Raw genomic sequence first — 26,162 nt, forward strand, 5'->3', positions numbered from 1 at the left:
ACTACCTGGGCGCCGAGTTGCTTTGGTTTAGTCATCGAAGCCCACCACACACCCTCTTGTAAGACGCCCTTTAAAACGAATGTAGGTGTCAATGAGCTCTTAGGGTAGGTCGGGGTTCTTCTGCAGGGTTTATTTCAGACATATTTTCTCGGGGGGGGGGGGGGGGCACCAGCGAAAGTATATTTTGAACAAACATTCGATTTTCGTTCGGAGGAGCATTAGACGTTCATTTACAAAACGGTTGGAAAAATATCGATGTTTTAAGAAAAATTCAATAGCCTTTTTGAGGGGGTCAAGTTTTTTGTGACGGAGGGGAGGGGGGGGGGTAAAAATCGTCAAAAAAGCGTGACGTCATTTATGGATCCCCAAATAACGGCACCAAATTCATGATATATAGGCTTATCCTATAATATATACATCTAGCCCCTACGATATTTTTAAAATGCTTATGTTGATGCCAGGGTTAGAATGAATTATATGCAAAGGGGAATAAACGTATTAATATTTTCGCTATATTTTTTTATGCCTGATTATATCCCTTATTTTCGATTAAATAACCTGTGTAGTGAAGATAAAGATCTGAAGGAGAATATTTTAAAAATTACATGACAGAAACCTCCAGGGCGTACCAAACAAACTCCCAAAGTTTCATGGATGTATTTTTAATCACAATCATTATCACATCTGGGTTGGTAGGCCTGTGCATTTTTTGACTACAGTAAATAGTGTTAGTAAGGCATTAGCCATTAGTCATTAGGACTTAGGTTAGTGGTTACTGGTTAGACGGGGGTAGTGAATAGGACTTAGAAATAGAATTATAGGACTTAGAATCCATATTGCAACTTGTTGTTAGGGATTGTGCACGAGTTTTTACAATATGCAATGATGAATCATGTGTTTAAATTAAAGTCTAAATTGATTTTATAGGTCTAGATACTACTAGATATGGGTTTATTTTATGAATATTGGATTCCTCTCAACGGTTTTCTTGCAGAAGACTGTAGGCCCTTGTATGGAATTCTCTAATAATTAAGAAAAATGTCGAAAAAGAAACGTAAAAAGAAACCCAGACCTTTGGCAGTAGCTCATTTAAACGCAGTATTACAATTTATTACAAAAAAGGCAAACCGCTCATTTATTTTAGCAGAAAGCGGTGGTTTTCGTCTCTTAGTAAGACTGTTTATTAGTAAGAGTGTTTATTATGTCTATTCGACTCTAGATTCTAGATCTAGAATAAGTATAAGATCTAGATCTAGATCCTATTTTCTAGAATCTTGATAATACTAGATTATTAACACTAGAATACTAGATTATTATAGATCTCTAGATCTAGCAAGACACTTGATCTCATAGCGTAGACCCTTGTCATGGTAGTGAGAAATGTTAATTTAAATTTAAGGGTGTGGGGAAATTGCGAGACGCGAAAAGCGAAATGGCGAGGCGGGAAAATGCGAGAACGGCACGAAAACAGTCGGTCACGTGACTTTTTGTCTCGCATTTTACCACAACCCGATACTTACGCTGGGTGGTGTTGAAATGCAAAGATTTCTGCGAAAAATTACCGCACCCGATTTTCAGTGGTATTTGGCCAGACTTCAAAGACGTTTCGTTTACATTGTTAAAACTTCCGATTTTTTCCGTCGCTAGACATACTGATGATTTGTCAACTCCCCCCATCATTTGTGTCGACTTGGAATACCACCTTGTTCGAAACCGACGGAAATACCGCAGACGATAGATCAACTTCTTTCTTTTGTGTGGATCTGCCGAGGCCGCCTGATTTACCGTCTTTGAAGATCACCGAGCCCGATTCCGCTGCCGCCGCAAACATATTTTGTATTGTTGCATAGAAATGTGTTATGAGGAGGGGGGGGGGGGGGGTTAGATATTGTGACGTCACACTATATAAAGCAATGTTAAAAAAGAATTTTAGACAATATTTCGCGTTTTTAATTTTAATAAATTGTAATAGGAATTGATTAAAATACTCTATTTGGACAGAAATTTGACAAGATTTTGGGAAAATATCGATGTTTTAAAAAAAAATTCAACTGCAATTTTGAAGTGGGTTGTAGGCTGAGGTGTGACGTCATTTTAGTGGGGGGGGGGGGGGGGGGGGGCTCTGGATTTTTGTGAAATTGTGTGACGGATGGGAGGGGGGGGGGGGGGCAAAAATAGTCAAAAAAGCGTAACGGAACGTCATTTATGGATGACACCTTTTAGCTATTAAATGGTAGTTTTGTCGATAGCGGATTTTATTCAGATTATCTACAAACGTTGTGTGTTAGCAGAGTATAAATGGGAGTCTAATGAACTGGGTTGGATGTACTATGTGTGAAAGATGGTGTCACGAGGTGTGTTTGAGTAGTGCTAGGACTGTTTCAGAAGATTCTGTTTGTAAATTTAAATAAATAAAGATGAAAAAAGCATGAAAAAAACTTTTTTTTCGCAAAAAGTATCTCGCTATTTACCCTTAATTCCGCAGGTATGTCTCGCATTATCTTCTCGCATTTTCCCGCCTCGCCATTTCGCTTTCCGCGTCTCGCAATCTCCCAACACCCTTAATTTAATTAATTTCAAGGTAATCTATCGTTTTAGGTACGTAAAATCGCCCGTGGCTAATAATGTACGAAAAAGTTACCTCATTGTCAAGGCTTTAATAGAAGGATATTGTGATGAATGTGTGTCAAATATTATAGATAAATGAATAATAAACCTAAATCAATGGCTAAATATATCAATAAAGGCAAAAAATAAACTTTAAACACCAGTGTTTGCGAGCAGGATTTGCTATATAAAAAGCGACCATCTGTAAGTTAGAGTGGCTTCCCCTGAATCTTGCGCTATAAGTTTACTATAAAAAAATAAATAAACATGATGGCTGCTATAGTAAATGAGCATGGTTGCATCTGTTGGAAACATCGCTGACGCTAGTCTTCATTTATTACTGAAAAGTTTTAACTCAGTTTACAGTTGTTTAAAAACTAATAAAAACTTATGAGTCTAGATCTACATAAATTTAAATGAAACAAGGAAACATTTTTGTATTTTTCAAAACATAAATCCTCCTCAAAATGTGAAATAATTATTAAAATTTAAGGAGTCACCTGTCTTTCACATTACTAGTCGCTGGCGATTTTACATACCTAAAACGATAGATTACCTCAACTAGGACTATTAGGCATATACTATACTAGGCCTAGAATCATTAGAATGCCCTACTAGGCCCTCTTCTAGATTCTATAATCTAAAATAATCTATATTATATAGATCTAGATCTCGTATAGTTCTATAGAATATAGATAGATCTATCTAAGAATCTATAGTCTATAGGCCTATAGTATAGTATTTAAGTAGTGAACTACTAACTAAACTGATGCATAATTAATATCATGTATTTAAAAATTACTAGATCTATTAATTATTAATTAGACTAGTAAAGTATAGATTTGATTAGAGTGCATATATATTGATAATTATCAGTTCTACCACTGACAGCAGATATGAGCCTATAAGTTAAACTTTAACTATAATATTTTTAGCGCAATTTCCATACTGGAATTAGATTATTAATTCGTCATTTCTGGATGTGTTTCCGCAGCTTTACCGCAGCTTTAAGTCGTATCTCCTCCTCAACGAAGCAATATCGAGGACTAGTTCCAAAAGCAAATATGTTAAGCAAGTTCCGAGGATGATTGTGGGCCAAAAAAAATCCCGGAATTCCTTCCTGGATTTCCCGGAAAAGCCAAAAAATCTCGAAAAAACGCAGTTTTTGCTCCATATCTCGGCAACCAGACCACTTAGCGACTTGAAACATTTACCAATCCATTCCTGGCATAATTTAGAACAATATTGCCGAAGAAAGTTTTCAAAAATATCCTTTCGATCGGTCACAAAATTTTTTTTAAAATTACACTATACATAATACACTACAGTACTATATAGCAATATAGAGAGCGCGACAACTAAATACCCCCTACACGTCCGCAAATTTTTTTAAATCTCGTTAATAAATATTTTTTCTATTTTGTTTTGAATTATTAAAACTACTTGTGTTGCATTATTTATTTGCTGAATATATGATTTATCTCGATTTAAAATTGTTATGGATAACATAAGTAAATTGCGCTTAAATTGTCACTAGACTTTTTATTAACTTGTTTTTAATGAAATTATAACACAATAAAAAATAGTACTGCTCACTTAATAGCAGTCACAATAAATGCTTTTAAAATTTATTATCGTAAGATATTACTCCCAGTCTCATTTAGCATGAAATGACAGCCAACTGGGAATAGCCGTATTGGGGCATAAGACCCTACTATGGCATTAGTATGGACATTTATAAAGCATTAATATATCTCATATTGAGAACAACTACTAAGAGTTGATATCATTTGCTTAAACTTAACTCTCTAAAACTGAAACTTTTTTTTTATGAAAAAGGTGCTGATGTTAAAGAGCTTCTTTTGATGATGACCATACTCGCCACCAAATGGGTTTTGACAGCCATTGTAATTTTGAACTGCGCTTGTCTAGCCATCACTGTAAGCAGCTCCTACAGTAGGGTAATTCAGAGCCTCGAAGACGAGATCAGTGCTGAAAATTTCACATATTATCGTCTTCAGCGTACTGGTGCCCTGAGACTGGAGTTACAGAGTATTGCAGGGGATGTAGATGTCTATATTAGTGCTGAGGTAATCACCTTTTTAATGATTTTGATCAATTTTTTTTTTACCACGTATAAATAATTTTGTTTGATAATTCTTTTTAAATTAAGCTGACAAAATAATGAGAGTAATATTTGAATTGTTTCCGCAGGTCCAGCATCCTGACTATGGGACATATGATTTAAAATCTGAGAGCTGTGGCCTAGACGTCATCTCTATACCGTCAACTATGTCAAGGCCGGTGTACATATCTTTGTTTGGTCATCCAAATTACTTGAGCTCTAAATACCGCCTGACCATCCTGGAGGTAGACGAGCCTGTTGTAGATGATTATGAGGCACTGGTGGATAAGTATGAGAGGTTATATCAGTTTTTTATGAGAGGTTATATCAGTTTTTTATGAGAGGTTATATCAGTTTTTTATGAGAGGTTATATCAGTTTTTTATGAGAGGTTATATCAGTTTTTTATGAGAGGTTATATCAGTTTTTTATGAGAGGTTATATCAGTTTTTTATGAGAGGTTATATCAGTTTTTTATGAGAGGTTATATCAGTTTTTTATGAGAGGTTATATCAGTTTTTTATGAGAGGTTATATCAGTTTTTTATGAGAGGTTATATCAGTTTTTTATGAGAGGTTATATCAGTTTTTTATGAGAGGTTATATCAGTTTTTTATGAGAGGTTATATCAGTTTTTTATGAGAGGTTATATCAGTTTTTTATGAGAGGTTATATCAGCTTTTTATGAGAGGTTATATCAGTTTTTTATGAGAGGTTATATCAGTTTTTTATGAGAGGTTATATAATTGGTTTTCAATGAGAGGTTATATACATTTTTTATTTTTGAGATTATATCATTGTTTATCTATGAGTAGTATGAGAGGGTATATCAATTTTTCTGTGAAATGTTAAATCATTGTTTTGGTTTTGAGACATTTAGCCTTTAGCTTTATTTATAAGTGTATTTATTGATTACATGATGATTTTTTTGGCTACAGGACATTACCCCCTTGGACAATCCCCCCCCCCCCCCCCCCCCCCTACCCACCAAGATTGAATCCTGATTCTAACTCCAACTCATAAGACAAAACGAAAAACCTAAGAATTCACCTCACCCTATAATAAACCCAAAACCAAACCCAACTCTAGACATTGATTTAAGCCTAACCCTGATACTAGCCGTAGCCCTAACCCTATCCGTAGCCCTAGCCCTAAACCTACACCTAGCCCAAACTCAAACCCAGCTCTAACCCTAGCTGAACCTTAGAAAATGGGTAATGACTATTGGGGGGGAAGGGGAGAATGCCCTGTTCATGAATTTTTTTGAGTTTAAAAAGTTCAAATATTTGATTTTATAAAGCAATATTTTGTTGCATATACCACATTTGTATAATATGCCATTATTTCCCCATTGTTTTCCTCAGATATTACTATGAAGAGATGGAGGGTGGATCCTCAAGTGATGATAGCTATGAAAAAAGATCTTCCAAGGCTCCGGATAGCTCATCCAGTTTTGATCACCATGCAGAGGAGGAGTTACCTGTCTGGTGGAAGATTTTACTGGGCATTTTAGAGTTTGGTATTGAGGTCAGTTCACATTGTTTTCTGGTACCTGCAGGTCATATTCTACCTGCAGGTTATATTCTACCTGCAGGTAGAATATAACCTGCAGGTCATATTCTACCTGCAGGTCATATTCTACGTGCAGGTCATATTGTCACATGCTGAACTATTTTCTACCTGCAGGTTATATTCTACCTGCAGGTTATATTCTACCTGCAGGTAGAATATAACCTGCAGGTCATATTCTACCTGCAGGTCATATTCTACCTGCAGGTCATATTGTCACATGCTGAACTATTTTCTACCTGCAGGTTATATTGTCACATGCTAAACTATTTTCTACCTGCAGGTCATATTGTCACATGCTGAACTATTTTCTACCTGCAGGTCATATTGTCACATGCTAAACTATTTTCTACCTGCAGGTCATATTGTCACATGCTGAACTATTTTCTACCTGCAGGTCATATTGTCTCATGCTAAACTATTTTCTACCTGCAGGTTATATTGTCACATGCTAAACTATTTTCTACCTGCAGGTTATATTGTCACATGCTGAACTATTTTCTACCTGCAGGTTATATTGTAACATGCTGAACTATTTTCTACCTGCAGGTCATATTGTCACATGCTAAACTATTTTCTACCTGCAGGTTATATTGTCACAGTTTAGCATGTTTAGATGACTACAACAACATCACATAGAGAGACGACTACAACAACATCACATAGAGAGACGACTACAGCAACATCACATAGAGAGACGACTACAGCAACATCACATAGAGAGATAACTACAGCAACATCACATAGAGAGATAACTACAGCAACATCACATAGAGAGACGACTACAGCAACATCACATAGAGAGATAACTACAGCAACATCACATAGAGAGATAACTACAGCAACATCACATAGAGAGATAACAGCAACATCACATAGACAGACGACGACAGCAACATCACATAGAGAGACGACTACAGCAACATCACATAGAGAGATGGCTACAGCAACATCACATAGAGAGATAACTACAGCAACATCACATAGAGAGGCGACGACAGCAACATCACATAGAGAGATAACTACAGCAACATCACATAGAGAGATGACTACAGCAACATCACATAGAGAGACGAGTACAGCAACATCACATAGAGAGATAACTACAGCAACATCACATAGAGAGATGACTACAGCAACATCACATAGAGAGATGACGACAGCAACATCACATAGAGAGATAACTACAGCAACATCACATAGAGAGACGTCTACAGCAACATCACATAGAGAGATAAATACAGCAACATCACATAGAGAGACGACTAAAGCAACATCATATAGACATACGACTAGAGCAACATATTTGTACTTACCATTTTGGGATCCCGTCTGTGCTATGCCTTAGATCTGTGATCAGTGCCTTAGGTCTGTGATCAGCTTTAGGCAATGATTGAACGATCGATATAGATCGATACGAGATCTACATGAAGTCTTGTAGAGAACACGTTTGTGAGAGACAAATATTTCACGCCCAGAGATTTACTGGCTGGCTAACTGGTGCACACAGCTGCTCTACCCCTGCCGCCCCACCGCCCTCCACCCCACCGCACGCCGCCCACCGCATGCCACCCCACCTTCTCGTCTTTATTGATTATCGCCTGGTGATTCGATCTCAATTGATTGCGTTAGATGCCATTAAACTAACCCAAACATTGCTGACTTGTATTGTCTAGTGACTGGCTAAACACGCGAGGAATATGGCTAGCAACGTACCATGGTCATTTCATCTCGCTTTGTTGTGGTCATTTCGTGTCGCCTTGTCTGGTCATTTCGTGTCGCCTTGTCTGGTCATTTCGTGTCGCCTTGTCTGGTCATTTCGTGTCGCCTTGTCTGGTCATTTCTTGTCGCCTTGTTTGGTCATTTCATGTCGCCTTGTTTGGTCATTTCTTGTCGCCTTGTTTGGTCATTTCGTGTCGCCTTGCATTTCGTGTCGCCTTGTCTGGTCATTTCGTGTCGCCTTGTTGTGGTCATTTCGTGTCGCCTTGTTTGGTTATTTTTCGTCTTTTATGTCTCCGTGTTGTGAGCATTTCATGATACCTACATAGTCGTTTGATTGTATCTACCTACAGGTAAACTGTCCTTTAGAACCAAGCTGTTCATGGTGCAGATGAAGTAGAGCTAACCTGTTTCTTTGACACGTATGTAGGAATAGTGTGATCAGCACTCTAACCAGCTGTCTTTGCGTTCCCCAACATAAATCGGGTACCCACCAAAGCTGAGTAGACTCACTGACTTCGGTACTGACAACAGCCCGTTACCCTCTTGTGGTAGTTTATATTGCCATGTTGTAGCTGTTGTTGTATTTGATGTTGTAGCTGTTGTTGTAGATGTTGTTGTATTTGATGTTGTAGCTGTTGTTGTAACTGTTGTTTTAGCTGTTGTTTTAGCTGTTGTTGTAGCTGTTGTTGTAGCTGTTGTTGTAGCTGTTGTTGTAGCTGTTGTTGTAGCTGTTGTTGTAGATGTTGTTGTAGCTGTTGTTGTAGCTGTTGTTGTATTTGATGTGGTCACTGTTTTAACTGGTTGTCATCATTTTAACTTGCTGTGTTCAGTAAAATAAAATTTGTATTCCACAACAATTGTCTCTGGGTCGAAGATAGATCAGCACTTATAAATAGGACTGCGGGGCCATATTAATATGTTTAGAGTAGCCATTTCACTCATTGTATTAATATTAATAAAACACTTTGTTTATATCTATATAAATAAATAAATAAATAAATAAATAAATAAACATATATATATATATATATATATATATATATATATATATATATATATATATATATATATATATATATACATATATATATATATATATATATATATATATATATATATATATATATATATATATATTATAAAAATGACTAAGTTTCTTCCAAAGTTATTTTAAAGCCTACAGTGAACTAACAAAAGAGAAAATGGACAGAGTTTATTTGAAGTTTAATTTAAAAAGATTTAGACGCTGTTATTGCTACTTGAATGCCGTGTTTGGTAGCGTTGCTAGGCGTTGCCAAGTGTCAACAAATGTCCGTGCTAGCAGATCGCTGACAGCCGTACTGTCTGTTTACCTTCATGTAAATACAACTAGAGCGTCGTTGGTTACTTTTAATTTAAAGTTCTGAAAGAGACATTGATTTGGTTGTAACCAATTGAACTGGTGACACGGGGGCTGATGAAGGCCTCGAGAAACAGCTTTCGTGGCTACTATAAACAAGGCTTAGACAACCAGGGGAGACCACCAATAAAATTAACAACATTTACGTGTTACTGAGTTGTCCATCTTTTAGTTCAAAACTACACACGTTTACGATAGTCATAATGATGCCCATTGCAGCCCATTTGTGATCAAATGTCCGTTTGTATGTGGGTTTGTTGTAAAATGTCCGTTTGGGTGTGTAATGTAGGTGTACAACACACTTTGATTACAAAATATAGGTGTGAAATACAGGTGTATTGCACACTATAACATCCAATGTTCCATTTGGGGAAGGATCTTGAGAATGTGACGTTGCAAATATTCCTGACGTAAATTACTGGTGTGTGTGTGTGTGACGTGAATTACTGGTGTATGTGACGTGAATTATTGGTGTATGTGATGTCAATTACTAATGTATGTGACGTGAATTACTTTTGTGTGTCGTGAATTACTGAAGTATGTGACGACGTTCTTGACATTACTGTCAACATCGGTCCAAATTTCTTGACATTTTTTTTAACGGACAATCTTTGACGGAATAATCTCTTAGCAGAAGCGAGTACATGGCAATAGAAAACACGTGAAGGGAGATAACCAATGACACAGTTGTGTGCGGTGTAAGAACAGGTAACTCTGGATTCTTGGAAAAACTACTTTAATAATTGATCAGTATCCGATTGTTCGCTAGAACAAAACATGGTAAGTTGAAACAAACTTGGACCATAAACATTTGGCCAATAAAGTTCCTTCAAGCGGTCAGCCAGCATTAACGTACACCAGCTTCCAGAAGCTTCCATGAAGGGTACACACTGCAACACACCGTAACGCACTGCAACACACCTAACACACCGTAACACACTACACACTGCACCATTGTCTCCACATCAGCTTGTTATCATTCTCACAAACTCTGTAAACAAAAGATAAAGTGGCTGTCTTTGATCACGTGATTGGTGCAACTATAAATAGCCACAAGCTAAAACATCTACTATTCACTCTGAATAGGGGTCGCCCATAAAAGAAATTACACAAGTGGTTGGTTGTGGTTGTGATGTGGCTGCGTTGTGGCTGGGTTGTGGTTGTGTTGTGGTTGTGTTGTGGTTGTGTTGTGGCTGGGTTGTGGCTGTGGTTGTGTTGTGGTTGTGGCTGGGTTGTGTTGTGGTTGTGTTGTGGTTGGGTTGTGGCTGGGTTGTGTTGTGGTTGGGTTGTGGTTGGGTTGTGGTTGTGTTGTGGTTGTGGTTGTGTTGTGGTTGTGGTTGTGTTGTGGTTGTGTTGTGGCTGTAGTTTGGTTGTGGCTGGGTTGTGGCTGGGTTGGGGTTTGGTTGTGGCTGGGTTATGTTGTGTTGTGGTTGTGTTGTGGCTGGGTTGTGGCTGTGGTTGGGTTGTGGTTGTGGCTGGGTTGTGGCTGGGTTGTAGTTGGGTTGTGGCTGGGTTGTGGTTGTGGCTGGGTTGTGGCTGGGTTGTGTTGTGGTTGGGTTGTGGCTGGGTTGTGTTGTGGTTGGGTTGAGTTGTGGTTGGGTTGTGGTTGGGTTGTGGTTGTGTTGTGGTTGTGGTTGTGTTGTGGTTGTGTTGTGGCTGTAGTTTGGTTGTGGCTGGGTTGTGGCTGGGTTATGGCTGTGGTTGGGTTGTGGTTGTGTTGTGGCTGGGTTGTGGCTGGGTTGTGGATGTGGTTGTGTTGTGGTTGTGGCTGGGTTTTCCCTGGGTTGTGGCTGGGTTGTGGCTGGGTTGTGGTGTGGTTGTGTTATGATTGTGGTTGTGTTGTGGTTGTGGTTGTGTTGTGGCTGGGTTGTGGATGTGTTGTGGTGTGGTTGTGTTATGATTGTGGTTGTGTTGTGGTTGTGGTTGTGTTGTGGCTGGGTTGTGGATGTGGTTGTGTTGTGGTTGTGTTCTGGCTGGGTTGTGGATGCGGTTGTGTTGTGGTTGTGTTGTGGCTGGGTTGTGGCTGGGTTGTAGCTGGGTTGTGGTTGTGGTTGTGGTTGTGTTGTGGTTGTGTTGTGGTTGTGTTGTGGCTGTGTTGTGGCTGGGTTGTGGTTGTGGCTGGGTTGTGGCTGGACTGTGGTTGTGGCTGGGTTGTGGTTGTGGTGGGTTGTGGTTGTGTTGTGGCTGGGTTGTGGCTGCAGGTAGATTATGTCGAGCCGCGTGAGCAGCCAGTCATGACTGACCTGTGTAGTTGACCCATGACTGACCTGTGTAGTTGACCCATGACTGACCTGTGTAGTTGACCCATGACTGACCTGTGAAGTTGACCCATGACTGACCTGTGTTGTTGACCTAAGACTGACCTGTGTAGTTGACCCATGACTGACCTGTGTAGTTGACCCATGACTGACCTGTGTTGTTGACCCATGACTGACCTGTGAAGTTGACCTGCTCGTGAGCAGCCAGCCATGACTGGCCTGTGTAGTTGACCCACAACTGACCTGTGTAGTTGACCTATGACTGACCTGTGTAGTTGACCCACGACTGACTTGTGTAGTTGACCTATGACTGACCTGTGTAGTTGACCCACAACTGACCTGTGTAGTTGACCTATGACTGACCTGTGTAGTTGACCTATGACTGACCTGTGTAGTTGACCTATGACTGACCTGTGTAGTTGACCTATGACTGACATGTGTAGTTGACCTATGACTGACCTGTGTAGTTGACCTATGACTGACCTGTGTAGTTGACCTATGACTGACCTGTGTAGTTGACCTATGACCTACCTGTGTAGTTGACCTATGACCTACCTGTGTAGTTGACCTATGACCTACCTGTGTAGTTGACCTATGACCTACCTGTGTAGTTGACCTATGACCTACCTGTGTAGTTGACCTATGACTGACCTGTGTAGTTGACCTACGACTGACCTGTGTAGTTGACCTACGACTGACCTATGTAGTTGACATGTGACCTACCTGTGTAGTTGACCTACGACTGACCTGTGTAGTTGACCTATGACCTACCGGTGTAGTTGACCTATGAACTACCTGTGTAGTTGACCTATGACCTACCTGTGTAGTTGACCTATGACCTACCTGTGTAGTTGACCTATGGCTGACCTGTGTAGTTGACCTGTGACTGACCTGTGTAGTGGACCTATGACCTACCTGTGTAGTTGACCTATGACCTACCTGTGTAGTTGACCTATGACCTACCTGTGTAGTTGACCTATGACCTACCTGTGTAGTTGACCTGCCCGTTGCCGTCGATGTCCGCCTCCCGTATCATCTCCTCCACGTCCTCGTCGCTCAGCTTCTCCCCCAGGTTGGTCATCACGTGACGCAGCTCAGCAGCCGAGATGTAGCCGTTGCCGTCACGGTCAAACACCTGCAAGCAGTCGACGTTGTACACCTGGCTCGGTCAAGGTTGTACACCTGGCTCGGTCAAGGTTGTACACCTGGCTCAGTCAACACCTGGCTCAGTCAACACCTGGCTCAGTCAAAGTTGTACACCTGGCTCAGTCAAGGTTGTACACCTGGACCGGTCAAGGTTGTACACCTGGCTCAGTCAAGGTTGTACACCTGGCTCAGCCAAGGTTGTACACCTGGCTCAGTCAACACCTGGCTCAGTCAAGGTTGTACACCTGGCTCAGCCAAGGTTGTACACCTGGCTCAGCCAAGGTTGTACACCTGGCTCAGCCAAGGTTGTACACCTGGCTCAGCCAAGGTTGTACACCTGGCTCAGCCAAGGTTGTACACCTGGCTCAGTCAAGGTTGTACACCTGGCTCAGCCAAGGTTGTACACCTGGCTCAGCCAAGGTTGTACACCTGGCTCAGTCAACACCTGGCTCAGTCAAGGTTGTACACCTGGCTCAGCCAAGGTTGTACACCTGGCTCAGCCAAGGTTGTACACCTGGCTCAGTCAACACCTGGCTCAGCCAAGGTTGTACACCTGGCTCAGCCAAGGTTGTACACCTGGCTCAGCCAAGGTTGTACACCTGGCTCAGTCAACACCTGGCTCAGCCAAGGTTGTACACCTGGCTCAGCCAAGGTTGTACACCTGGCTCAGTCAAGGTTGTACACCTGGCTCGGTCAAGGTTGTACACCTGGCTCAGTCAACACCTGGCTCAGTCAACACCTGGCTCAGTCAACACCTGGCTCAGTCAACACCTGGCTCAGCCAAGGTTGTACACCTGGCTCAGCCAAGGTTGTACACCTGGCTCAGTCAAGGTTGTACACCTGGCTCAGTCAACACCTGGCTCGGTCAAGGTTGTACACCTGGCTCAGCCAAGGTTGTACACCTGGCTCAGCCAAGGTTGTACACCTGGCTCAGCCAAGGTTGTACACCTGGCTCAGCCAAGGTTGTACACCTGGCTCAGTCAACACCTGGCTCAGTCAAGGTTGTACACCTGGCTCAGCCAAGGTTGTACACCTGGCTCGGTCAAGGTTGTACACCTGGCTCAGTCAACACCTGGCTCAGTCAACACCTGGCTCAGTCAACACCTGGCTCAGCCAAGGTTGTACACCTGGCTCAGCCAAGGTTGTACACCTGGCTAGGTCAAGGTTGTACACCTGGCTCAGTCAACACCTGGCTCAGTCAACACCTGGCTCAGTCAACACCTGGCTCAGCCAAGGTTGTACACCTGGCTCAGCCAAGGTTGTACACCTGGCTCAGTCAAGGTTGTACACCTGGCTCAGCCAAGGTTGTACACCTGGCTCAGTCAAGGTTGTACACCTGGCTCAGCCAAGGTTGTACACCTGGCTCAGTCAACACCTGGCTCAGTCAACACCTGGCTCAGTCAAGGTTGTACACCTGGCTCAGCCAAGGTTGTACACCTGGCTCGGTCAAGGTTGTACACCTGGCTCAGTCAACACCTGGCTCAGTCAACACCTGGCTCAGCCAAGGTTGTACACCTGGCTCAGCCAAGGTTGTACACCTGGCTCGGTCAAGGTTGTACACCTGGCTCGGTCAAGGTTGTACACCTGGCTCAGTCAAGGTTGTACACCTGGCTCGGTCAAGGTTGTACACCTGGCTCAGTCAACACCTGGCTCAGTCAACACCTGGCTCAGTCAACACCTGGCTCAGCCAAGGTTGTACACCTGGCTCAGTGTCTGGCTTAACAAACTGTCAACAGATCATGACTTGCCTGAAACGGATGTGTCTATATACCCAAAAGTTCCAGACTTGCCTGAAATGGGTGTGTCTATATACCCAAAAGTTCCAGACTTGCCTGAAATGGATGTGTCTATATACCCAAAAGTTCCAGACTTGCCTTAAACGGATGTGTCTATATACCCAAAAGTTCCAGACTTGCCTGAAACGGATGTGTCTATATACCCAAAAGTTCCAGACTTGCCTGAAACGGATGTGTCTATATACCCAAAAGTTCCAGACTTGCCTGAAACGGATGTGTCTATATACCCAAAAGTTCCAGACTTGCCTGAAACGGATGTGTCTATATACCCAAAAGTTCCAGACTTGCCTGAAAAGCTTGCAGAAGTTCATCGGGAGATTCTTTCTTACTGAGTGTAGTCGCCATCAGAGCCAGGAAATCAGCAAAGTCGACCATGCCATTTTCTTCAAAAGATTTATGTAAACAACTGGTTCATTTTCTCTCGCTACCTTCATAGACAGATGCTGTGATTAAACTGTCTCATGGCTTTCGTCAACTTACTGTGGTCAAACTGTCCGACCATAGCTTTTGTCAATTTACTGTGGTCAAACTGTCCGACCATAGCTTTTGTCAACTTACTGTGGTCAAACTGTACGACCATAACTTTTGTCAACTTACTGTGGTCAAACTGTCCCATAACTTTTGTCAACTTACTGTGGTCAAACTGTCCCATAACTTTTGTCAACTTACTGTGGTCAAACTGTCCCATAGCTTTTGTCAACTTACTGTGGTCAAACTGTCCCATAACTTTTGTCAACTTACTGTGGTCAAACTGTCCCATAACTTTTGTCAACTTACTGTGGTCAAACTGTCCCATAGATTTTGTCAACTTACTGTGGTCAAACTGTCCGACCATAGCTTTTGTCAACTTACTGTGGTCAAACTGTCCGACCATAGCTTTTGTCAACTTACTGTGGTCAAACTGTCCCATAGATTTTGTCAACTTACTGTGGTCAAACTGTCCGACCATAGCTTTTGTCAACTTACTGTGGTCAAACTGTCCGACCATAGCTTTTGTCAACTTACTGTGGTCAAACTGTCCCATAGATTTTGTCAACTTACTGTGGTCAAATTGTCCGACCATAGCTTTTGTCAACTTACTGTGGTCAAACTGTCCGACCATAGCTTTGATCTCGGCATCTGTGATGACCCCACCCAATGACCTGATGACCGTGCCAATGTCCGCTGAGTTGATGAAGCCATCGCTGTCCTTGTCAAACAGACCAAACGCTTCCTGGAAGTCTGGGGACAAGTCTTTGGGGTCAAAGTTCACACATCACGCGCTAACGCTAAGACAGATCTTAGAAGCTAGACTAATTAGTCGAGAACGTAGCTCAAAATTAGAACCTAGTTTAATTAGAACAAAAGTTTAATTAAATATTTAAAGAAGAAACAAAAGATAAACCACCATGACGACAACACACAATGATAACAGCATGAAATGGCCAATACACCATGACGACAACATGAAATGGACAACACACCATGACGACAATCTGAAATGGCCAACACACCAAGACTACAGCATGAAATGGCCAATACACCATGACGACACACCATGACGACAACTCACCATGACGACACACCATGACGACACACCATGACGACACACCATGACGACAACTCACCTGATATCTCTTGCTGTGAGAACTGGGCCTGTGGACATAAAAAGAAATCTCGTCAAATGTGGAGGATGAGAAGTTACACACCAACCAGTTCTCTATCAACAAGACGGTCAGAACATGGCTACTACCATTCTACGCTCAGTTTGGTCCAGAGGTAACACGCATCCAAGCTTTCATCAATCGTCACGCTTCTGACTCGGGCCACTATAGATGGGACCGCTGGTTGGGACCGCTGGATGGGACCGCTGATTGGGACCGCTGGCTGGTTGGGACCGCTGGTTGGGACCGCTGGCTGGTTGGGACAACTGTTAAATGAGGCTAACGCTCAAGTCACAAGTTGTGAGACCTCTGTCCACGACAAGCACACAAGAAACACAGATAATGTTATCACCTTGACACACCTTAATGTACCAGGTCAATGTTTACACATTGGTCGTGCTCTAACAAGTTAGGACTTGCCCTGTCTCAAGTGTTGATGAGGGCATAAAGTCCTGTCTCAACTGTAGGGCATAAAGTCCTGTCTCATCTGTAGGGCATAAAGTCCTGTCTCAAGTGTTAATTAGGGCATAAAGTCCTGTCTCAACTGTTAATTAGGGCATAAAGTCCTGTCTCAACTGTTGATGAGGGCATAAAGCCCTGTCTCAACTGTTAATGAGGGCATAAAGTCCTGTCTCAACTGTTAATTAGGGCATAAAGTCCTGTCTCAAGTGTTAATTAGGGCATAAAGTCCTGTCTCAACTGTTAATTAGGGCATAAAGTCCTGTCTCATCTGTTAATTAGGGCATAAAGTCCTGTCTCAACTGTTAATGAGGGCATAAAGTCCTGTCTCAACTGTTGATGAGGGCATAAAGCCCTGTCTCAACTGTTAATGAGGGCATAAAGTCCTGTCTCAACTGTAGGGCATAAAGCCCTGTCTCAACTGTTAATGAAGGCATAAAGCCCTGTCTCAACTGTTAATTAGGGCATAAAGCCCCACGTATTGGAGACAATGGAGATCACAACATAATTATTTTAGTCATGTACACACCACAACATAATTTAGTCATGCACACACACACCACTACCAGATTTAGTCATGTACACACCACAACATAATTTAGTCATGTACACACCACAACATGATTTAGTCATGTATACACCACAACATAATTTAGTCATGTACACACCACAACATAATTTAGTCATGTACACACCACAACATGATTTAGTCATGTACACAAAGTGCATTAAATCCAAACAACTGATGTAAACTCGCGTGTTGAGCTGTGTGCCAGATAATAATTAGCCTATCAATTAACATGTCCTGAACAGCTAATTACCACAGAAACGTTTGAAGCTGCCGTGAATGAACCCACCCACATGCAAGTCACGTGCTAACGTATCACGTGGGGCCTTCAGGTCCCAATGATGCCACACTTAGAAAACAAATGGCACTCTTCAGAGGTTTAAGACTTGTTAACATTTCTTAAGGAATAAATATCGCAGTCATGGTGGCGTTCGTTATGTGAAACACGCGCTTGACGTCTTTGAGGCCTACAGGTTAAAGCGGCTTTAGTGGGCGTCAATAAATGACGTCACACTCATTATAGGACGGTGGGGTCTCAGGGGTCATCCATAAATGACGTCACGCTTTTTTGACGATTTTTACCTCCCCCCTCCCCTCCGTCACACATCGTCACAAAAAGCCAGACCCCCCTCCTAAAATGACGTCACACCTCAGTCTACAACCCCCCTTAAAACTGCAGTTGAATTTTTCTTAAAACATCGATATTTTTCCAAAATCTTCTCTGAACTCTGTCAAAATAGTATTTTAATCAATTCCTATTTAAAAAGTGTTCTAAAACGCGAAATAACGTCTAAAATTCGTTTTCTAACATTGGTTTTTTATAAAGCAAAAGTGTGACGTCGCACGATCTAAACCCCCCTCCCCCTCATCACACACCGTCACAAAATTACGGACACCCCTCCACCCTACGAGTGTGACGTCATTTATGGACGACCCCTCAAGCTCTATTGACGATGCATGTTGTATTTTATTTAAAAAAATTGGGGATTTTATGTGCAATTTTTATAAATAGCACATTTTTATAAATAAATTTGAATTTTAAAAAATTGATCACTAATCCACGTTTTAGAAAAAAAAAGCCCGAACAAAAGCTGCAGTTAGCAGAAAAGGGAAAGGGGGTGAGGGTGAGGCGTGAGGGTGATTTGTGTTGTCATTTTATGGGGATTGAGGGGGGGGGGGGAATAGTCCAAGAAGCGTGACGTAATTTGATGGCAATAATTCACTATCCTTGGTCATAGTATGAAATCACAAACTTCCTATTATTATTTCTTGCTGAATACGAACGTTATTTGTTGGTTTTTCAACTGGACTTTTTTAAAATAACAGGTTAAGAGCAGGCCTGTCTCGACATAACATTTATATTAATTTATATTGATCTAATCTCAGCCATCACCTGCACAGAAACCTACGTCATTTTCTGATTTCGCATTTTAAGTTTTAAATACTTCTAGCAAAGTATCGCCTACGAAAAAAAGATCTAGATCTAGATCTAGATCCAAATCTATAATTTAAAATATTGGGCTAAATGTTTACAAAATCTACAAAAAATAGATCTTATAACCCCAAACAAAAAGAAAATTTTAAAATCATCGACATTTTATCACCACGGAAAAAATGAGATAGGCGGTTCCTTTTGGGTTTCCCACAGACGGGAAGGATGTGTCATACTGCAGTGTGCTCGGTACATTCCGGAACTATTGTGTCTGTAGTGAGTGTGTACTGTACTACACCTTGTTTTCAAGCAAAGGTGTTTCCGTAGAAAAAAAATCATGGTGATTTGTTTATTTGTTTCTTTTTGTCATTATTTTTATTAAAAGGAGCTAGTGGTACATTTACTAGTTATAGTTAGTATATATTAGTGGGCCTTTTGTGCTTTATAGGCCTACTTATTTAAAATTAATCTAGGCCTAGGCCTAATATTAATTATTATAATTATTGCCTAATATTATAAATTATTATTTATTTATTTATTTATTAGGTAGGCTACTATACCTATAGATAGGCCTATTAAATTATTCATATATTTAATATATTTATTTATTCTAGGCCTATAGCCTACTATTATACTATAGGAACTAATTAGGTCTAATTAGTAATTAGGCCTAATTAGTAATAGCCTAATTATTAATATTAATAGTAGGCCTAAGTAATAAGGCCTACTAATTAGCCTACTTTACTTAATACTTACTTAGACTAATTAGTAATTAGACATTTGATTATAATGATTATACTTATAGGCCTATTTCTAATGCATTGTATTTTAGTAATAGATCTCTCCATAGGCCTAATAATAATATAATATTAATAATATTAGCCTAAAAATAATAATTAAAAATATGCCAAGTAATTATATAGATAAGTGGTTCTTAACCTTTTTCTGCTTTTTGGAGGTAGCAACCCCATTTAGTTTAATTTCCCAATTCTTCAAAACCTTCTTATAGTTCTATCCGCAGACACTGACAAAATCTGATCGTGAATCATATGAATTGGGTGTGTTCTTGACAGTGTTTCTTCCAGACTTTTTTCTCGGGGGGTGCAGTTGAAATTTCTGTGGGAGCCGACATTGTCAAAAGTAGACCTATATATTTCCTATATAAATTCCATTTCGTTTGGAGGGGCGGTAAGATTCCCCCCCCCCCCCAAGAGATGCCTGGAAGAAACTCTGGTTCTTGACCCCCACCAAACCTCTGACTGAGACTGATTCTCCGAACCCCTGGGGTTCAATCAAACCCAGGTTAAGAACCACTTAATGTAACTTAATGTTACTAATAGTTTACTATGCCCAAGCTTATAGGCCAACGCCTAGCCTAATATAACTAGTCTAAGAAATACAAATCTCTAGGTCTATTTCATATCTAATATTTTATATAGATCTAGGCCTATAACCTAGGCCTATAACCTAGGCCTAAATATTGCTAAATGAGGCAGAGGTTACTCCCATGAGTCACAGTGCAGTACTATTAGTCTTTCATTTTATGAAATATTCCATACACGACATTGAATTATATCTCACAATAACAAATTGCAATGAGGTATAAGAGAGCAATGCTATTTTTAAAAATTCTATCGAAAAAGTATTGAGGTTTAAGTAATGTTAATATTTTATTAAAAGATTGATTAAGCACTTTAAAATAATTAATTTAAAATGACTCCCAAATGGAACTATTCACCTGTCATTGTTCAGACTGGAAATTGCCTTATTACAGCTACATTGTCAAAACATAATCACCTAATGCTAGCCACAGAAGTCCTTAATGTTCCTTCAGCTAAAATATTTCCTCTAGGATAAACTTAGAGCTCATTCTTCCCCATAATGAACTCACCACCGACTTAAACATAAAGATGGTATAGCTAAAGTTTGGTTTAGTTTAGCCTGTTGTTAGTATAATCAAGGTAAATTACTGTAAATTCAACAAGGGTTTATATTTGACTGTTGACTGTTCTGTTTACAATGTTTACATTTGACTGTTGACTGTTCTGTTTACAATGTTTACATTTGACTGTTCTGTTTACAATGTTTACATTTGACTGTTCTGTTTACAATGTTTACATTTGACTGTTGACTGTTCTGTTTACAATGTTTACATTTGACTGTTCTGTTTAAAATGTTTACATTTGACTATTCTGTTTACACTGTTTACATTTGACTGTCCTGTATACAATGTTTACATTTGACTGTTCTGTTTACAATGTTTACATTTGACTGTTCTGTTTACAATGTTTACATTTGACTGTTCTGTTTACAATGTTTACATTTGACTATTCTGTTTACAATGTTTACATTTGACTGTTCTGTTTACAATGTTTACATTTGACTATTCTGTTTACAATGTTAACATTTGACTGTTGACTGTTTACAATGTTAACATTTGACTGTTGACTGTTTACAATGTTTACATTTGACTGTTCTGTTTACAATGTTTACATTTGACTGTTCTGTTTACAATGTTTACATTTGACTGTTCTGTTTACACTGTTTACATTTGACTGTTGACTGTTCTGTATACAATGTTTACATTTGACTGTTCTGTTTACAATGTTTACATTTGACTGTTCTGTTTACAATGTTTACATTTGACTGTTCTGTATACAATGTTTACATTTGACTGTTGACTGTATACAATGTTTACATTTGACTGTCCTGTTTACAATGTTTACATTTGACTGTTCTGTTTACAATGTTTACATTTGACTGTTGACTGTATACAATGTTTACATTTGACTGTTCTGTTTACAATGTTTACATTTGACTGTTGACTGTTTACAATGTTTACATTTGACTGTTGACTGTTCTGTTTACAATGTTTACATTTGACTGTTCTGTATACAATGTTTACATTTGACTGTTTACAATGTTTACATTTGACTGTTCCAGGCCCACAACAAAGATCAAGTGACTGAAGCCTTTGAGTTGTTTGACAGTGATGGTGATGGCTATCTACTGGTCAGTGAGGCAGCTTCAGCCATACGAGCTCTGGGTCACATCTTGACCGATGCAGATATTAAAACATTACTGCACAGAGTGGGCGTGGATGCAGGTACATGACAGCACATTACCTTAGCACATAGCACCCATAAATAGACATGACAGCACATTACCTTAGCACATAGCACCCATAAATAGACATGACAGCACATTACCTTAGCACATAGCACCCATAAATAGACATGACAGCACACTACCTTAGCACATAGCACCCATAAATAGACATGGCAGCACATTACCTTAGCACATAGCACCCATAAATAGACATGACAGCACATTACATTAGCACATAGCACACATAAATATACATGACAGCACATTACATTAGCACATAGCACACATAAATATACATGACAACACAATACCTTAGCACCTAGCACCCATAAATAGACATGACAGCACATTACATTAGCACCTAGCACCCATAAATAGACATGACAGCACATTACATTAGCACATAGCACACATAAATATACATGACAACACAATACCTTAGCACCTAGCACCCATAAATAGACATGACAGCACAATACCTTAGCACATGTGATGACATGGTGGACTGGTGTCAGTGTTATACCCAGTCATTTGTCAGCTTGTATGTATTATCAGGCCGGGCAGGGCGTGTGGACATGTCAAAGTTCCGCCAGATGCACGGGTCACTGCCTGCACAGAACTACACCAGGCAGCTGGAGGAAGCTTTTAAAACTGTGGACAAGGAGGGCAGCGGCTACGTCATGGCCTCGGAGCTCAAACATTTGTTGACCAATATGGGGGACAGGCTGTCAGACGACGACTTCAACCTTCTGTTGGAGGAGCTCGATATTGACAGCAATGGCAGGATACAGTTCAAAGGTTAGGGTTCATGGCAAGATATAGGTTATAGGTTAGGGTCAATGGCAGGATACAGTTCAAAGGTTAGGGTTCATGGCAACACATAGGTTATAGGTTAGGGTCAATGGCAGGTTACAGTTCAAAGGTTAGGGTTCATAGCAACATATAGGTTAGAGGTTAGGGTCAATGGCAGGTTACAGTTCAAAGGTTAGGGACAATAGCATAGGATATAGCTTATTAAAAAAAAATTGAGCTTAAACTGACAATACTTTTTTATTTTACTTTTTTTTCCTGTGATCCAGTCCTCAACTTTTTAAAGTCAGCTGTTTTATTTTTCTACAGAGTTTGTCCGTTTGTTGGCAGTCCGATGAATGTGTCACCATGTCACTTTGCTTATACAGCTGTTTTTTTTTTCTTGTAAATAAAATGTGATTAACTTATATTTGCTACATGAAGACACTGTAAACCTTACATGGCCACATTCCAGCTCTTGCTAAATGGTCCACACCTCCAAGTCTAATGTAGCAAGGTTTGGTAAGGGAAGTAACTCATAAATAAACTTCAAGTATAGTGTAGCAAGGTTTGGTAAGGGAAGTAACTCATAAATAAACTTCAAGTCTAGTGTAGCAAGGTTTGGAAAGGGAAGTAACTCATAAATAAACTTCAAGTCTAATGTAGCAAGGTTTGGTAGGGGAAGCAACTCTTAAATAAACTTCAAGTCTAGTGTAGGAAGGTTTGGTAAGGGAAGTAACTCATTAAAAACCAACATATTTACTGTTAAAACATATCACATTGATGTAAACCATTGAATTTGATGTACATTTTGTTCTTACAGCTTGTATCACTGTACTGTTTTATAACTAGATCTTACACTAGTTGTTAAATACATTTATTCAGTGGAAACCATGGTGTTCTCTGTGTTAATTGTATGTTCGCATGTAATTAATCATTCATGTTTACAGCACTGGTACCTGTACAAACTCAGTCACTGGCTCAACACTTTACTCTTGTCACCTGCTCTAAACATATCTAAATACACCTGCTCTAAACATATCTAAATACACCTGCCCTAAACATATCTAAATACACCTGCTCTAAACATATCTAAATACACCTGCTTTAAACATATCTAAATACACCTGCTCTAAACATATCTAAATACACCTGCTCTAAACATATCTAAATACACCTGCTCTAAACAAATCTAAATACACCTGCTCTAAACATATCTAAATACACCTGCTCTAAACATATCTAAATACACCTGCTCTAACTCTAAACATGTCTAAATACACCTGCTCTAAACAAATCTAAATACACCTGCTCTAAACATATCTAAATACACCTGCTCTAAACATATATAAATACACCTGCTCTAAACATATATAAATACACCTGCTCTAAACATATATAAATACACCTGCTCTAAACATATCTAAATACACCTGCTCTAAACATATCTAAATACACCTGCTTTAAACATATCTAAATACACCTGCTCTAAACATATCTAAATACACCTGCTCTAAACATATCTAAATACACCTGCTCTAAACATATCTAAATACACCTGCTCTAAACATATCTAAATACACCTGCTCTAAACAAATCTAAATACACCTGCTCTAAACATATCTAAATACACTTGCTCTAAACATATCTAAATACACCTGCTCTAAACATATATAAATACACCTGCTCTAAACATATATAAATACACCTGCTCTAAACATATCTAAATACACCTGCTCTAAACATATCTAAATACACCTGCTCTAAACATATCTAAATACACCTGCTCTAAACATATCTAAATACACCTGCTCTAAACATATCTAAACACACCTGCTCTAAAGGTCCATAAACACCAGTTCTATGTGTCAAGGCTGCTTAATGAAATGACAGCATTAGCGCAGGTGTACTTTAACAATTGTACATTATGACACCTGTGGATCTTTTGACACCTGTGTTGACATTTGAAAACTGGACCTTTTGACACCTCTTGTGCTACACACTTTGCTCAAGGGGAGGCAACCAAGTTTTTGTATGTGGTTAACTAAAGGACAACTTTCGTTTTAGTGGTCATCTAAAGACAACTTTTGTTCCTAGCCACTGGATGAAATTGTCACATCTGATTGCAACCAGTTTTTAGCCCCCCCCCCCCGTGTCAAGCGACCCATGGAGCGGACTCCTGGGGCCACCCAACTGAGAGATCAACTGATGGCTAGCTCGTGAAATTAGCGGCGCTGTTCGTTAATTAGTCGCAAATCAGCCTTCTTTCTTCAGCTTTCTCCCCGGAAGTATTGTAGTCTTCAGATATGTTGGGGGGGGGGGGGGGGAGGAGGAAGGCGGGGGCGTCTTGTACACAATCATGGGGAGGGGGGTAGGTCTTGTACAAGAATGTCTTGTACACAAACAACAAACATGGATGGGGGTAAGTCTTGAACACAAACAACAAACATGTACACAAATATGGGTAGGGGGGTAAGTCTTGAACACAAACATGACTGATGGGAGGTCGTACCAGACTGCTGGAGAAATTCGACGAGGCGAAATGACAAAATGTCGAGGAGGGGGGGGGGTAGGTCGGTATCGATTTCTGGGCCCCAGTCTGGAATCAAGCAAGTCCCAGAGTCCTGCGCGCTAGAGTGCTCGACGCTTAGATCGATCATTGGTCGAGGCCTGCTGACGTCATTCATCGATTCCAGCCTCCATATTATCATCTGTGCCAGTCTTTCTCCAGCAGGTCTTAGGAGTTTCTCGTCTGGTCCACGTAGGCACACGTAAGTACGTCACGACTCTTGTGTGTTTGTGGGGAAGGTTTGGTTGAAGGTTTGTGGGGAAGGTTTGGTTGAAGGTTTGTGAGAAATGTTTGGTTGAAGGTTGGTGAGAAATGTTTGTGAGAAAGGTTTGTGAGAAATGTTTGTGAGAAATGTTTGGTTGAAGGTTTGTGAGAAAGGTTTGGTTTTAGGTTTGTGAGATAGGTTTGGTTTTAGGTTTGTGAGAAAGGTTTGGTTTTAGGTTTGTGAGATAGGTTTGGTTGAAGGTTGGTGAGAAAGGTTTGGTTTTAGGTTTGTGAGAAAGGTTTGGTTTTAGGTTTGTGAGATAGGTTTGGTTGAAGGTTGGTGAGAAAGGTTTGGCTTAATTTTTTTAATTAAACCATTTCCGGAATATTAGTACTTTATAAATTCAAATGCGTTTTTTTTTTTTTTGAGAAATCAGAAATAGCATAATGTACTTTTAGGTCACCGGAAATTACTCAAAATTTGATAGACTGCAGAGGATTAGATTTTTTACATATGTGTAAAATTTCGTCTATTTATCTGAAACAGCACTTATCTAGTTATATAGTTATAGGCTTTTGAAAAACCCAAAGTTTCACTTCCGGTTACCGTAAATCGCTGAAACGAACTACAAAATTGGTGTAATACTTAAATATGAAATTTCATCAACCCAGCTGTAACGGTACTCAAGTTATTTTTTTCATAGACACGGACTCCCACCAACATATAAATAATTTTTTACAACTCAGTGAGTTCGGAAATAACGATTTCG

The 26,162-nt window shown here is 40.0% G+C and overlaps 3 protein-coding genes across 4 annotated transcripts; 2 read left to right on the top strand and 1 right to left on the bottom strand.

The window, feature by feature from the left end:
- The first annotated feature begins 1,156 nt into the window (after nucleotides 1-1,156).
- On the top strand, nucleotides 1,157-6,822 carry LOC131957401 (UPF0669 protein v1g209471). Its single transcript, XM_059322196.1, has 6 exons — nucleotides 1,157-1,186; nucleotides 4,447-4,697; nucleotides 4,822-5,030; nucleotides 6,095-6,257; nucleotides 6,417-6,506; nucleotides 6,811-6,822. The coding sequence occupies exons 2-6, from the start codon at nucleotides 4,473-4,475 to the stop codon at nucleotides 6,820-6,822; spliced, it is 699 nt and encodes a 232-aa protein (XP_059178179.1). The 5' UTR covers nucleotides 1,157-1,186; nucleotides 4,447-4,472.
- A 3,317-nt stretch (nucleotides 6,823-10,139) lies between these two features.
- On the bottom strand, nucleotides 10,140-16,606 carry LOC131957393 (calmodulin). 2 transcript variants are annotated; one of them, XM_059322189.1, is made up of 6 exons: nucleotides 16,353-16,606; nucleotides 16,228-16,255; nucleotides 15,701-15,841; nucleotides 14,909-15,003; nucleotides 12,666-12,813; nucleotides 10,140-10,411 (listed from the first exon to the last, which is right to left on the bottom strand). In XM_059322189.1, exons 1-6 carry the CDS (start codon nucleotides 16,353-16,355, stop codon nucleotides 10,386-10,388), a joined length of 441 nt encoding a protein of 146 aa, XP_059178172.1. In that variant the 5' UTR covers nucleotides 16,356-16,606; the 3' UTR covers nucleotides 10,140-10,385. The 2 variants fall into 2 exon arrangements, with proteins under 2 accessions (XP_059178172.1, XP_059178171.1); XM_059322188.1 differs by lacking the exons at nucleotides 15,701-15,841; nucleotides 16,228-16,255; nucleotides 16,353-16,606 and adding an exon at nucleotides 15,101-15,645.
- Nucleotides 16,607-18,946: 2,340 nt separating this feature from the next.
- Nucleotides 18,947-23,510, top strand: LOC131957394 (calmodulin-A-like). Its single transcript, XM_059322190.1, has 4 exons — nucleotides 18,947-19,062; nucleotides 21,666-21,828; nucleotides 22,386-22,628; nucleotides 22,950-23,510. The coding sequence occupies exons 1-4, from the start codon at nucleotides 19,060-19,062 to the stop codon at nucleotides 22,976-22,978; spliced, it is 438 nt and encodes a 145-aa protein (XP_059178173.1). The 5' UTR covers nucleotides 18,947-19,059; the 3' UTR covers nucleotides 22,979-23,510.
- The last annotated feature ends 2,652 nt before the right edge of the window (nucleotides 23,511-26,162 follow it).

The sequence above is a fragment of the Physella acuta genome, unplaced genomic scaffold, assembly GCF_028476545.2.
Source record: "Physella acuta isolate Inbredline_101_S28 unplaced genomic scaffold, ASM2847654v3 ptg001237l, whole genome shotgun sequence".
NCBI lineage: Eukaryota > Metazoa > Mollusca > Gastropoda > Physidae > Physella > Physella acuta.